A 13,521-nucleotide genomic window follows, 5' to 3' on the forward strand; every position below is an offset into this window, starting at 1 on the left:
GGGGATTGTAGACCTGAGGAGGAGAGGGAAGAGAATGTAAGTAGGTTGTGGTCAGAGAGAGGAAGAGGTGAGTTAGAGAGGCTAGATAGGGAGCAGAGGCGGGTGAAGATGAGGTCCAGTGTGTGGCCATCTTTGTGAGTGGCTGCAGAAGATCATTGAGTGAGGCCGAAGGAGGAAGTGAGAGATAGAAGTTTAGTGGCAGCTGAGAGGGAAGGGTCAATGGGGATGTTGAAGTCGCCCATGATGATAGCGGGGATATCAGTGGAAAGGAAATGGAGTAGCCAGGTGGTGAAGTGGTCAAAGAAGGTGGTGGCTGACCCTGGAGGGCGGTATATGACAGCTAGTTGGAGGGGGAGTAGATGCGCACAGAGTGCACCACGAAGGAAGGGAGGGTAACAGAGGGTGGCAGTGGGATTGGGGTGAAGGAGCAGTTATCTGACAGGAGAAAACCAACTCCTCCACCATGCTTGCAGCTGGGGCGGGGGGTGTGGGAAAGGTGGAAGTCACCATATGAGAGTGCAGCAGGAGAGGCTGTGTCAGAGGAGGTGAGCCAGGTTTCAGTGATGGTGAGGAAGGATAATCAAGTGAGACTGCTCAAGGACTTATGAGAAAGAGCATATTGCCAGCCAAATGTAATGAGAGGAGGAGGGGGGAGCATACCCTACGCGTATTGCCACCAGACAGCTCATCCCACTGAATACTCGCTCTCCTATCCCATGAACATAATACTAAAACAACAACGGGTGAGGGTAAAATCGTGTGGCAATACTTTATTGAACCACCAATAGACAATAACATATAGAACAATCCCAGCAAAATACCCAAGATAGTGCAAAATTAGAGTCTCACCCTTCATCTGAATCGCTGAGATTAGAGTATCTGCGTCTTTGGGGCTTCCAGGGCTGACTGCCCCCAATAGTGGCACACTGCATTTGGCAGGGACCTACAGAAAGGAGGTAACGACAAGCTTAGGAAACTGATGGTCCATTGAAGCACGTGACCGGAGGGTCGCAACCTTTCTTCCCCAAGTGTCCCCATGGAGCCAGGTGACCGGAGGCTCCTAACTTGGCATCTCCAAACATCCCTGGGGCCAAGTGACCAGAGGGTCCCAATCTGGCTTCCCCAAATGTCTCCATGGAGCCAGGTGAGCAGAGGCTCCCAACCTGGCGTCTCCAAATGTATCCATGGGCCCAGGTGACCAAAGGGTCCCAACCTGGCTTCCCCAAATGTCTCCATGGATTCAGTGATGGTCAATGAAGCAGATCTGTATCCCTCCAGGTGATACCGAGGTCCCTTAAGCTGGCATCCTGTAGAACGTTAAATCTGTGTTCCTCTTGATGGTGCCTTTGGTGTTGCTCTGTAGAGTCGCTCCCTTTTTTTTTTGCAGGATAGAAAACGCTTTTTATATCAACATCTGTGGTTCAAGTCATCATCCACAGGTCAGGGTGCTGGTGGGATGAGATTAACTCCCATCGTTTGAATATTTAATCAATCTGCATATTTTGTCCTCCACTGTTTTACAGGTCAACAAGCAACATAGACATATATAGTAGGTAAACAACATATTAGCAAACATCGATTGTTCAATGACCCTGCGTCCCTGCCCTCCAAAGATAGTAGCACAATAAACTGTAGGAGCAGATACAAGAGGTAAACAGCAGCCATTGAACAATTTCCAAACATCAATTTCAAGAGTCAACATTCAGACTCATGACAACGGTCTATGTTTCTTGACCCACCGGAAAAAAAACATAAATTCATTAATCAACATTCAGACAATAGCCTATGTCTCCCGGCATTCTGAATGAAAATATACATCTGGCATAATTAAGATTAAATGCGCGGTGTCGTGACAACGTCCACATCAGGAGGGGAGCAGAGACGTCCTAATCGAGTATTTTTAGCATGCTCCAAAAAAATGCTCTAGCCGCCAAGGCTTCATGGCTCACGGCTACAACACATGCAGGGATTGCCTGTTGGTGCATAGTTACACATGGGAGCAGCAGGGGCCGCGTAGCCCCTTACACCCCCATAATAATGATGCCCTTCTTGCAGAGATCTCGTGCGCTAATTATGGGAAATCTAGTGTAGAAGCCGCATGCATAAAGTTATGCATTGCTGCACAGGGGCCCTATGAGTAAGGGGGCCCTCACCACTGGCATCAGACCTTGCCACACTAGATTTGCTGGGGAATGTACAGGACCTCTTTGATGGTGACTGCTCTACTGAACAGGGGCCAATCCTTCCATACAGGGAGACCTATGGAAACACAGACTTTTTGGCTCCATGTGTATAATAATTAGCAATTGTCAGGTCTAAAAAGAACATTTTAAGTGCAGATTTTCCCTTCTAAATGGCAGATATAGAATTTGCCCACACTTAACATGGCGCCCACAGCCTGGAGACGCTCAGCAGCTGTCAAACGGCGGTGGGCGTGGTCACCGGAACCTTTGCCCGGGGGAGTGGGCGTGTGCTCAGTGGTTATTTAAAGGCGCCGCGCAGTGAAGGAGCTTCGTCACCGCCTCGCCTGGATTCATTCTCCGGACCCTGAACCCATCGCCGCCGCAGACAATGTCTCCAAGGAAGTTTTTCGTGGGTGGAAACTGGAAGATGAACGGTGACAAGAAGAGTCTGGAGGAGCTGATCAAGACCCTGAACGGCGCCAAAACCAACGCGGAGACAGGTGTGGGGGGGAGCAGCGGCCGGGATCTGTAGGGAAGGGGTTAATCCTTGCAGCTGATCCCATATTATGTCACGAGCGATCAGATCGGTCGGGTTTCATCAATGACCTTTAAGCGATCAGATCTGCCCAATTAGATTGTACTGACTGTGGGCGCTGAGAAGCCATACATTATCGGTGCAGGGGCCCCAGAGCCAGACTCTGCCCCCAGGCTCTGGTCTCATTCCCCCTAGTTGGACCTTCCCACGATCTATTGGTCCTGATCTGTAGATCCTAAAAATAACCCTTTACATGCCAGCTGCATATTCTGCATCTCCTCAAACATTCAGCAGTGAAAGGTCAAATTGTGCATCGCTGAAGGGCAGACGTGGGCCACTAATGGGGGCCCTGGGATCGATCATGGCTGGAGGAGGGATGATGGGGTGCAGGCTTTCAAAGACCGGATCTTCCAGCATCATCCTATAGATCTGCAGCCTGCTGAATGACACCACAACCCCCAGCATGCCCTGACAGTCGCAGGATGCAGCATCTCCACTGCACAGCCTAGATCCAGAGTGGTGTCATGGTTTATTGTAGGCTGGATGGCACCGCTGGTGAATGGCCTGGTGGGTGGGTGCCATGCAGTGAAGGGGTTAATGTGTCATCACCCAGCTCGCAACTTCCTGTGACTATTAACATGCTTGGTATAAGCCCCCCCCCCCATATGCACATGCATGGTATAAGGCCCCTCCCCCCATATGCACATGCATGGTATAAGGCCCCTCCCCCCATATGCACATGCATGGTATAAGGCCCCTCCCCCCATATGCACATGCATGGTATAAGGCCCCTCCCCCCATATGCACATGCATGGTATAAGGCCCCTCCCCCCATATGCACATGCATGGTATAAGGCCCCTCCCCCCATATGCACATGCATGGTATAAGGCCCCTCCCCCCATATGCACATGCATGGTATAAGGCCCCTCCCCCCATATGCACATGCATGGTATAAGGCCCCTCCCCCCATATGCACATGCATGGTATAAGGCCCCTCCCCCCATATGCACATGCATGGTATAAGGCCCCTCCCCCCATATGCACATGCATGGTATAAGGCCCCTCCCCCCATATGCACATGCATGGTATAAGGCCCCTCCCCCCATATGCACATGCATGGTATAAGGCCCCTCCCCCCATATGCACATGCATGGTATAAGGCCCCTCCCCCCATATGCACATGCATGGTATAAGGCCCCTCCCCCCATATGCACATGCATGGTATAAGGCCCCTCCCCCCATATGCACATGCATGGTATAAGGCCCCTCCCCCCATATGCACATGCATGGTATAAGGCCCCTCCCCCCCATATGCACATGCATGGTATAAGGCCCCTCCCCCCCATATGCACATGCATGGTATAAGGCCCCTCCCCCCCATATGCACATGCATGGTATAAGGCCCCTCCCCCCCATATGCACATGCATGGTATAAGGCCCCTCCCCCCCATATGCACATGCATGGTATAAGGCCCCTCCCCCCCATATGCACATGCATGGTATAAGGCCCCTCCCCCCCATATGCACATGCATGGTATAAGGGCCCCTCCCCCCCATATGCACATGCATGGTATAAGGGCCCCTCCCCCCCATATGCACATGCATGGTATAAGGGCCCCTCCCCCCCATATGCACATGCATGGTATAAGGGCCCCTCCCCCCCATATGCACATGCATGGTATAAGGGCCCCTCCCCCCCATATGCACATGCATGGTATAAGGGCCCCTCCCCCCCATATGCACATGCATGGTATAAGGGCCCCTCCCCCCCATATGCACATGCATGGTATAAGGCCCCTCCCCCCATATGCACATGCATGGTATAGGGCCCCTCCCCCCATATGCACATGCATGGTATAGGGCCCCTCCCCCCATATGCACATGCATGGTATAAGGCCCCTCCCCCCATATGCACATGCATGGTATAAGCCCCCCCCCCCCCCCCCATATGCACATGCTTGGCATAAGCCCCCCCCCCCCCATATGCACATGCTTGGCATAAGCCCCCCCATATGCACATGCTTGGCATAAGCCCCCCCCCCCATATGCACATGCTTGGCATAAGCCCCCCATGTGCACCTTGGCATAAGCCCCCCATGCACATGTCCCTGGGTGGGTGCCCTGTCTGTGCCCGGTTGGCAGTGCCCTCTTGTTTGGGTCTTGTCGCCTCCTGTGTGCCCCGTCGCTCCTGACCTGCTGTCCTTGAGCAGTGCTGGATGTTAGAGCTGCAGGGAGATGGGCGCAGAGCAGCCAGTGTGCAATGCCCGGACCCCCGGCTGGGCACGCTCCATCACCCAGACCTGAGGATTCATTGTAACCATGGGGGAGGGGTGACCTAAAACACAGTGAAAGGAAACCAAGGGGTCGGAGACGAATCCCCAGGGGTGTAACTATGACTGCAGCCGGGCCCTGGAGCCTGGGGGGCCCGGACGGTCTCTTTGGCCCACTTAAGATTACTGGGCTTGGTTTTTATTATGTACACCCCTCCTCACATGTAAAGCACCATGGAATAAATGCTGCTATAATGAGACGCCCTTTACTACGGCAATGTTTGGGGGGCCCCGTTGGATGTCTTGTGTTAGGGCCCACGAGCTACGCCATTGCCAATAGCCATGCACTTGACCTAGAACTACAAATCCCAGCAGATCCTGCAGGAGACCCATGCAGGGCCAGTGTCGGGTATGTATTGGGCGGCTGCATTACTGTGGTTCTTCCCCTTTGCTGCAGCCGCCTGGCTCTGTGCTTCCAGGCACGTACTCTTCCTCTGCAGTGTCAGCCCTTTAAAGAGACAGTAACCTAACGTGCCACCACCGGCTGCAGTCATCTGGACATTTTATGCTTTGCTGAACCATTTTCCATTTTTCGTCTTCTCTTCTCTTTGCCCCCGGGGGTTGTAGTTAGAAAGAGCAAGGATCAGTTTGGTCCCCTGGCTTTGACCTTTAACCCTTCACGCATTTGGCAGCTGAGTAGACAGACTAAAACCAGCTCTGACCTTTCGGCTGCTCTGCACTTGGTCTGATGTGAAGGTTGTGACTTTTGACCTTTTTCATTCGCCCAAAATAAACTGAGCGACTGTCCCAAAATAGCAGATTGGCAGCTGGGGGCGGCGGAGATGGGCCGGAGCGCCAGGGGCGGCGGAGATGGGCCGGAGCGCCAGGGGCTGCGTGGAGTATGTGCGCAGAGTGTGAACCTCCAATAATCTGGTGTCACATCCAAACCTGATCTCTGCTGGCTGTCACTGAATAGGAAACAACTCTATGCAAAAGCTAAAAAAAAAAGCTGCGCCAGTACCTGACTGTATCAAAAACCCGCTGTGTGAATGCGCCTTTAGTTTTCCAGGCAGCGCAGCCATAAAGGAGGCTTTTCTGTGAAGATCTCCTTTAAAATGGAGTTGCTATATCTAAGGTCACAGTGCCAGATTAATAAACTAACTGGAGCCGGTCGTATTGGGATGGAGCACGGCGCAGCCTCCTCGCGGGGTAACGCATTGATGCCAGTTGTTTCATGGCCCATACATCTGGTACAGCCATTATTTAGTGACGCCCCTTTAAGAGTCTGTGGCCCCCATTTTTTGCAATGTTGTCTTGCAGCTTCTGGGTTTGACTCCACATCCGCCCAGGGGGGGCCTGGTCTTCTCGTTTGGGGGTCCTGATTTCCTGCAGACTGTGACATTTCTGTACTGCTCTGTGGAATGATTGCGCTATAGAAGTGAAAAAATACAATCCAGTTTTTGCAAAAAAAAAATCTCTTTTCGGACAGTAGATTTGCAATGGCCTTTTTATGTGAATTGCTAATGTTTTCAAAATCTCTGCTTGCTGTCATTGAAAGAAAAAAACCCATGAGTGTTCATACAAAGAGGCTGAGACACCGCTCCTGATCACGTGATGGACCCCACAGGTATCACAGTCCTGCTTTATCATACACAGGACAGATTTCCATCCTCTGGAGACTAGAATCATAGAATCGTAGAGTTGGAAGGGACCTCCTGGGCCATCTGGTCCAACCCCCTGCTCAAAGCAGGATTCGCTAAATCATCCCAGTCAGATGTCTGTCCAGCCTCTGTTTGAAGACTTCCATTGAAGGAGAACTCACCACTTCTCGTGGCAGCCTGTTCCACTCATTGATCACTCTAGCAATAACGTTTCCTATTCAATGATCACAGCAGAGGTCCTGGAAATCATGACCAAGTGCAGAAAATGTCAGAGAATTGTGGCTCTTTTCACTATAGAACCGTTAGGCTTTATTTCAGGAGATTGATACGACAAGGAGCAGATCAATGGCCTCATTTCTTTAACTACCCTTTGATTTGAGCCGCTCCTGTAGCTGCAGAGCTCCTGTTTGTTCCTTACCTGCCCGTCACGCCACTGACTTTGTAACATTTTCGACAACTTGTTGCTGTCACTAGGTGGCAGTATATATGGAGCTCGTGCCTGTAGAAGAGGTAGAAAGCTTGTATATAATAATAATAATAATAATAATCTTTATTTTTATATAGCGCTAACATATTCCACAGCGCTTTACAGTTTGCACATATTTTCATCACTGTCCCCGATGGGGCTCACAATCTAAATTCCCTATCAGTATGTCTTTAGAATGTGGGAGGAAACCGGAGTACCCGGAGGAAACCCACGCAAACACGGGGAGAACATACAAACTCCTTGCAGATGTTGTCCTTGGTGGGATTCGAACCCAGGACCTCAGCGCTGCAAGGCTGCGCCACCTGCGCCATAGATCGCCACCTAGTGGCACCAAGCGTAAAATAACGTTACAAACCAGACTGCAGGAGAAGAGGACAGTGCCATGTACTAAGAGTGTCGAGTGACAAGCCAGGCCTGCCATGTCAGAGTGAGGAGACTTATAGGCCATGCATGCGCCTCTGGGAATATCTTAACAATAAATGGCGCGCTGTTCATAGAAAACTCTTTGGACCTGTAACAGCAAGTTTAGGGCACAGCTACCGTTCCTGTACATGGAGTGCTGTCACCCCCTGCTGGTGACGCGCAGCCTGCAAGCACAGCGCTTCTATAAATGATTCCTTATCGTCAGTGCAGATCCTTAATGAATAATTACTATGTGAAATTGCGTCTTTTCCCTTCCTTACGTTTTAGATGTGGTTGCAGTTCTCTCCTTAGTTCACTTTCACCTGCGTCCCTGAAACTGAGATATAGGAGCAATTTAGAATGTAATGTACATTGGCAAACAGCACCCCACACCTCAGCTTCCTTCGACGCTGGATTTTAGGTCCTCCGGGGAGACTTGTTTTACACGCGGGCGCGCTTCCTCTGCCCACGGCACCTTACTACAGAGTCAGGGTTGCTCAATGTGCAGCCATGTGGATGCATCGTGGACTTTTAGAAGTGCTATAATTAAAGCTGAATTCTCCTTTAGGCTATGGGCCCACGTTGCGCTTTTGAAGCAGAATGTTCCTTATAGAAACGCACACCCTCTTCCCGGGAAAGCGCATGCGTTTTAAGAACTGCTTTTGGAAGCGTTTAGCGTGCGTTTTCCTATGTGTTTTTACAATGCAATTGTATGTATGCGTTTCCGCCAAATAAATGAACATGCTGCGTTTTTTCCCGCTAAGCGTTTCCGCAGCGGATAAACCGCACCATTAGCACAACATGTGCGTTTTCCATTATGATTACATTAGATGCTTTTCTTAAGCGTTTCTGCAGGCAGAACCGCGCCTCTAAAAACGCTTAAAAAACGCAACGTGGGCGCACCGCCTTAAAGTGTGACGAGGGCCCCATGCTACCTCCAACCTCACAGCCGGGGAGCGGCCGGCTCCTTCACTGATATTGGGAAGACGTGACGTCCATCAGGACCCTGTGTGGAGCCAGCTGGCAGTGCAGTAGAGCTGGCACCTGTTGCCGCACTTCATGTTACCCTGGTGTATCGGTCAGAGCCGGGAATGTCAGGATATTTTTACAGTAAACTTTCCAAACTGTATTTGCAGAAAGAGCAGAAGGGATGAAGATCTAGAGTTCTCCTTAATTATGGGAACTAAATACGCACAGTGTGAATTTACACTTAATGAAAAATGCGGCTTACGGTAAAATGTTTGCATACTTAATGCATTTTTTCCCCCGTTCATTTTTGAATGGGTGAAAAAAAACACTGGAAGAATTGACATGCTGCAGACTTGAAACTGCGTATGTCCACTGATGCGCTACACTTTACTAGCCCTCTGCAAACTGCTATGTAAGCTTACTTCCCCCATCTACACTACCTGACTGTTCAGCCTGTGATCTGCCCTCTCTGAAGACTTAGATGCTTTCCTTCCTCTCCACGCTCTGATCTGCTGTACACAACCTCTTCTTCTTTATTGCTGTTTTTAATGGGGAGAAATGGAGCAAACACAGCCAGGAGTAGTGATAAAGTGACCATTATGGGCGGCGTATCCAAAATGATCAATCTGACTATTGTGGGCAGCCATTGATGAGGATAGTGGAGCCCTCATAGTCCTCCTATGTCTGATTACTAGGAAGTAAATGATTATGGAAGAAGAATGGAGTGGAGGTCTGACCACCTTATTCTCCAGCCTGTGCCGCAGGGTCACGGCAAGTCACAGGGTGTAAGGTCAAGCTGACAACTGTCGAAGTCCTATTCCACCTGACAACTGTTTGGGAACAATCTTGGATGTTTCGTGTTATTTTAATTGCATATCAAAGCCTCTTAAAGTAAAATGGTTCCTTTCTTTACAGAGGTTGTCTGCGGCGCCCCCTCCATTTACCTGGACTTTGCCCGGCAGAAACTTGACGCCAAATTTGCAGTAGCCGCTCAGAATTGTTATAAAGTGTCTAAGGGAGCGTTCACCGGAGAGATCAGGTGCGGATGCCGATATGACCCGTCCCTACGCTGTGTGAGGTGCTGCACCCCGTCTATAACACTGTCTTTTCTTCTAGCCCTGCCATGATCAAAGACATCGGCGTCACCTGGGTGATTTTGGGACATTCCGAGAGGCGACATGTTTTCGGGGAATCTGATGAGGTGAGATCTCTGCCCAGTGATTCGCTTGCGGTCCCCTAAATACAATAAGTCATGGATCTGATGTGATTTCTGGCCGGTTTATCTCCCGGCTGTTAACATTTTTTTTTTTTTTTTTCATTTGAAATGAGGGTCGGTGGTTTTTTTCCAGATGAGTCTATTTTGGATTTTGTGCTCTACAGCTGATCGGCCAGAAGGTGGCGCACGCTCTGTCTGAGAACGTCGGGGTGATCGCCTGTATCGGAGAGAAGCTGGATCAGCGCGAGGCTGGAATTACAGAGAAGGTCGTCTTTGAGCAGACGAAGTTCATCGCGGGTGGGTGTTCTGCACGTTCACGGTCCTTACACTTTACCCCTCTGTACACCACGGCGTAAATTTACTGTGTGGTCACAACCGTACAAATCTTGTGTGTAATTGAAGCCGACCCCAGTGCATGTCCGTAGGGTCCACCGGGCACCATGAAGCATATGTGAATGGCCCCCTAGATGCCCATGATTACAGCTTTCCTCCATGCCTGGGGTCTGTGTGATGTAACGCTGCTGCACGGAGCGTCCACCTCTCCCGCTCTGATGGTCGATGTTATCCCTTCTCCCTGGCAGATAATGTAAAGGACTGGAGCAAGGTTGTCCTGGCGTATGAACCAGTCTGGGCCATCGGTACTGGAAAGACTGCAACACCCCAACAAGTGAGTACTGCTCTCCCCCAGGAAGGGTACGAGCCCTTCTCCATCGATGGGTAAAAGATGGCTGAAAGGGTCACCCAGGGTTATCAGGTCAGCTGGCCACAATGTCTGACAAGCAGGTAGGTGACTACTAGGACTACGTGCAGTAGTGGGGTCACGGTAGGTGTGATCTGAGCCACTGGCATTTCAGGTATTATGGCTCTTGTATTGGCGGCTGGGGGTCCTCCAGCTGGAGGTCTGATAAGCGCGGCCCACCTGTGGGCCTCCGTCCATCAAGTGAACGGCAAGTTATGGACTAGCAGCGTCTGGACGGACTCCGCATGTCCTTCAGATGGACTAAGAAAATGCTACGTCTGCCTGCTGTATATGAATAGTATCAGGGGTGGCGCTACAGGAGGAGCTGCGCTAACATGTGCACCAGATCCCAGACTACATAAGACCCCGGGATTATAAATGCTAGGTTATGCTCATAAATTCTGTGACGTTTTGCACTTTTTTTTTTTTTATTATTATTATTATTATTATTATTATTATTATTATTATTATTATTATTCTGGTCATTGCTTCCCCTCCCCTGACAGCTCCCATGATATGACAATCACATTATAGAGCTTCCTTCACTTAATCTGTATTTCTCCAGGCGCAGGAGGTTCATATAAAGCTCCGTGAGTGGCTAAAGAGCAACGTCTCTGAACAGGTCGCCCAGTCAGTCCGCATCATATATGGAGGTAAAGTATCACCAGGAAAACTATGTCCTGTTACTAAACTGGTGGTGGGGTGACCAGTAGAATAGTGAGTGCAGCTCTGGAGTATAATACAGGATGTAACTCGGGATCAGTAATGTAATGTATGTACACAGTGACTGCACCAGCAGAATAGTGAGTGCAGCTCTGGGGTATAATACAGGAGGTAACTCAGGATCAGCAATGTATGTACACAGTGACTGCACCAGCAGAATAGTGAGTGCAGCTCTGGGGTATAATACAGGATGTAACTCGGGATCAGTAATGTATGTACACAGTGACTGCACCTGCAGAATAGTGAGTGCAGCTCTGGGGTATAATACAGGATGTAACTCGGGATCAGTAATGTATGTACACAGTGACTGCACCAGCAGAATAGTGAGTGCAGCTCTGGGGTATAATACAGGATGTATCTCGGGATCAGTAATGTAATGTATGTACACAGTGATGGCACCAGCAGAATAGTGAGTGCAGCTCTGGGGTATAATACAGGAGGTAACTCAGGATCAGTAATGTAATGTATGTACACAGTGACGGCACCAGCAGAATAGTGAGTGCAGCTCTTGGGTATAATACAGGAGGTAACTCCGGATCAGTAATGTATGTACACAGTGACTGCACCAGCAGAATAGTGAGTGCAGCTCTGGGATATAATACTGGATGCATATTATATTACTGTTGGCACTGTATGACTGATGCTTATGGTGGGGTCCAGTAATAACATTAAATATCAGATGAACGCTCATATGCTGGTGTAAAATTGGCTAAAATTCATTACACAATATTTTGTAATGAATTTAGCATTTCTCATGCCGTCCATGCAACAGAGTAAAAAGTTGGTTTGCCAAAATGTGCTACTTTTCTGCACCACTTAAAGGGAACCTGTCACCTCTTTTTTGGCCTAACAGCTAATAATATCAGCTGAGTGTCAGCTATGCATTCCACAACTACTTCTGAAACCCCTGACTCCCTATGTGTCACCCATAAAAACCTTTTTTTATTGCTCCCGCAATGTATGGTAATGTGTTCGGTCCAGTCCGATGGGCGTCGCTTCGTTTGACTCCGACCCTCCTCGGCTTGCTGTACGCATTCCTTGCCATGAATATTGCAGATCGCGTAAAGATTTTGCACGTGCGCATTCAAATGGGATCTTGCGCGTGCGCAGTATGCCTTGCCCAACTGCAGGCAAAGCCGAAAAGCAGTATGGCGCATGCGCGTTACTTTTTGGCTTTGCCCAAAGTTGTGCAAGGCATACTGCGCACACGCGAAATCTCTACGCGATATTCATGGCAAGGAATGAGTACAGCAAGCAGGAGGGGCGGAGTGAGTGAAATGAAGCGACGCCCATCGGAATGAACCAAACACATTACCATACCGCGCAGGAGCAATAAAAAAATTTTTTATGCATGGTACATGGGGAGTCGGAGTTTCAGAAGTAGTTGTGGAATGCATAGCTGATATTTTTAGCTGGTAGGCCAAAAAGAGGCGACAGGTTCCCGCTAACATCTAATAAACATACCCAATGGAGAAGGCTATGAGGAAACCAATCCACGAGGCCCAATCTGGGAGGTGTAATGGCTCCCAATCTCTGAGCATAAAGTTGCTGCGTCTGTAGATTTCCACACTTGCCTTAGGGAGCTGTTTTTTCGGTGCTGCTGCTTTCTCACTGAATTCATCTGTTTTAGGGTCAGTCACCGGTGGTACCTGCAAGGAGCTGGCATCAAAGCCAGACATTGACGGCTTCCTGGTCGGGGGGGCGTCCCTGAAACCGGAATTCATTGAGATCATCAATGCCAAGTGTTAATCCTCCTGTCTGCCCACTGTTCCCATCTCCTTAACGTTAGCGGTGCTGTGTCTCTCATGTACATGTCCAGTAGTCCTTGGTGTGAGCCGCCTCCCCGGAGCTCGATCTGTAATAAAATGGCAAAATTTCTGTCCGCCGTCTGTCTTGTTTTTCTCGCTGGATTAATCAGATTGTAAAGTTTTTCTAATAATGAGAAGGGAGATGGAGCATGGGGGTCTGCCAGCAGCGAATAATATTACACAAATGTATTTCAGTGCAGACTATATATTCTTACTCTTTACACTCCTGGCTCTCGTTTCACCTAAACTTCTCAGCAAAAAAGATGCTTATGCTGATCGACATTGTGACCACCACTGTCTCCCTGCCTCCTGTGTGTGTAGCACTGGGGGTCTGTCACACTGTCTCCCTGCCTCCTGTGTGTGTAGCACTGGGGGTCTGTCACACTGTCTCCCTGCCTCCTGTGTGTGTAGCACTGGGGGTCTGTCACACTGTCTCCCTGCCTCCTCTGTGTGTAGCACTGGGGGTCTGTCACACTGTCTCCCTGCCTCCTCTGTGTGTAGCACTGGGGGTCTGTCACACTGTCTCC

The 13,521-nt window shown here is 49.7% G+C and overlaps 1 protein-coding gene across 1 annotated transcript; it reads left to right on the plus strand.

Moving 5' to 3' along the window:
• Window positions 1-2,479: 2,479 nt before the first annotated feature.
• Window positions 2,480-13,064, plus strand: TPI1 (triosephosphate isomerase 1). The gene is made up of 7 exons (XM_073552970.1): window positions 2,480-2,683; window positions 9,424-9,547; window positions 9,625-9,709; window positions 9,889-10,021; window positions 10,306-10,391; window positions 11,029-11,116; window positions 12,817-13,064. The coding sequence occupies exons 1-7, from the start codon at window positions 2,572-2,574 to the stop codon at window positions 12,933-12,935; spliced, it is 747 nt and encodes a 248-aa protein (XP_073409071.1). The 5' UTR covers window positions 2,480-2,571; the 3' UTR covers window positions 12,936-13,064.
• The last annotated feature ends 457 nt before the right edge of the window (window positions 13,065-13,521 follow it).

The sequence above is a fragment of the Dendrobates tinctorius genome, unplaced genomic scaffold, assembly GCF_039654945.1.
Source record: "Dendrobates tinctorius isolate UK_male_01 unplaced genomic scaffold, ASM3965494v1 ptg000196l, whole genome shotgun sequence".
NCBI classification, from domain to species: Eukaryota; Metazoa; Chordata; class Amphibia; order Anura; family Dendrobatidae; genus Dendrobates; species Dendrobates tinctorius.

What these genes read in the sequence shown, in the direction of transcription:
- TPI1 (XM_073552970.1), top strand. Translation starts at nt 2,572, where the DNA reads ATGTCTCCAAGGAAGTTTTTCGTGGGTGGAAACTGGAAGATGAACGGT. An exon ending in TTTTCGGGGAATCTGATGAG is followed by an intron (nt 9,710 to 9,888) that starts GTGAGATCTCTG and finishes TGTGCTCTACAG; the next exon opens with CTGATCGGCCAGAAGGTGGC. An exon ending in GCAGACGAAGTTCATCGCGG is followed by an intron (nt 10,022 to 10,305) that starts GTGGGTGTTCTG and finishes TCTCCCTGGCAG; the next exon opens with ATAATGTAAAGGACTGGAGC.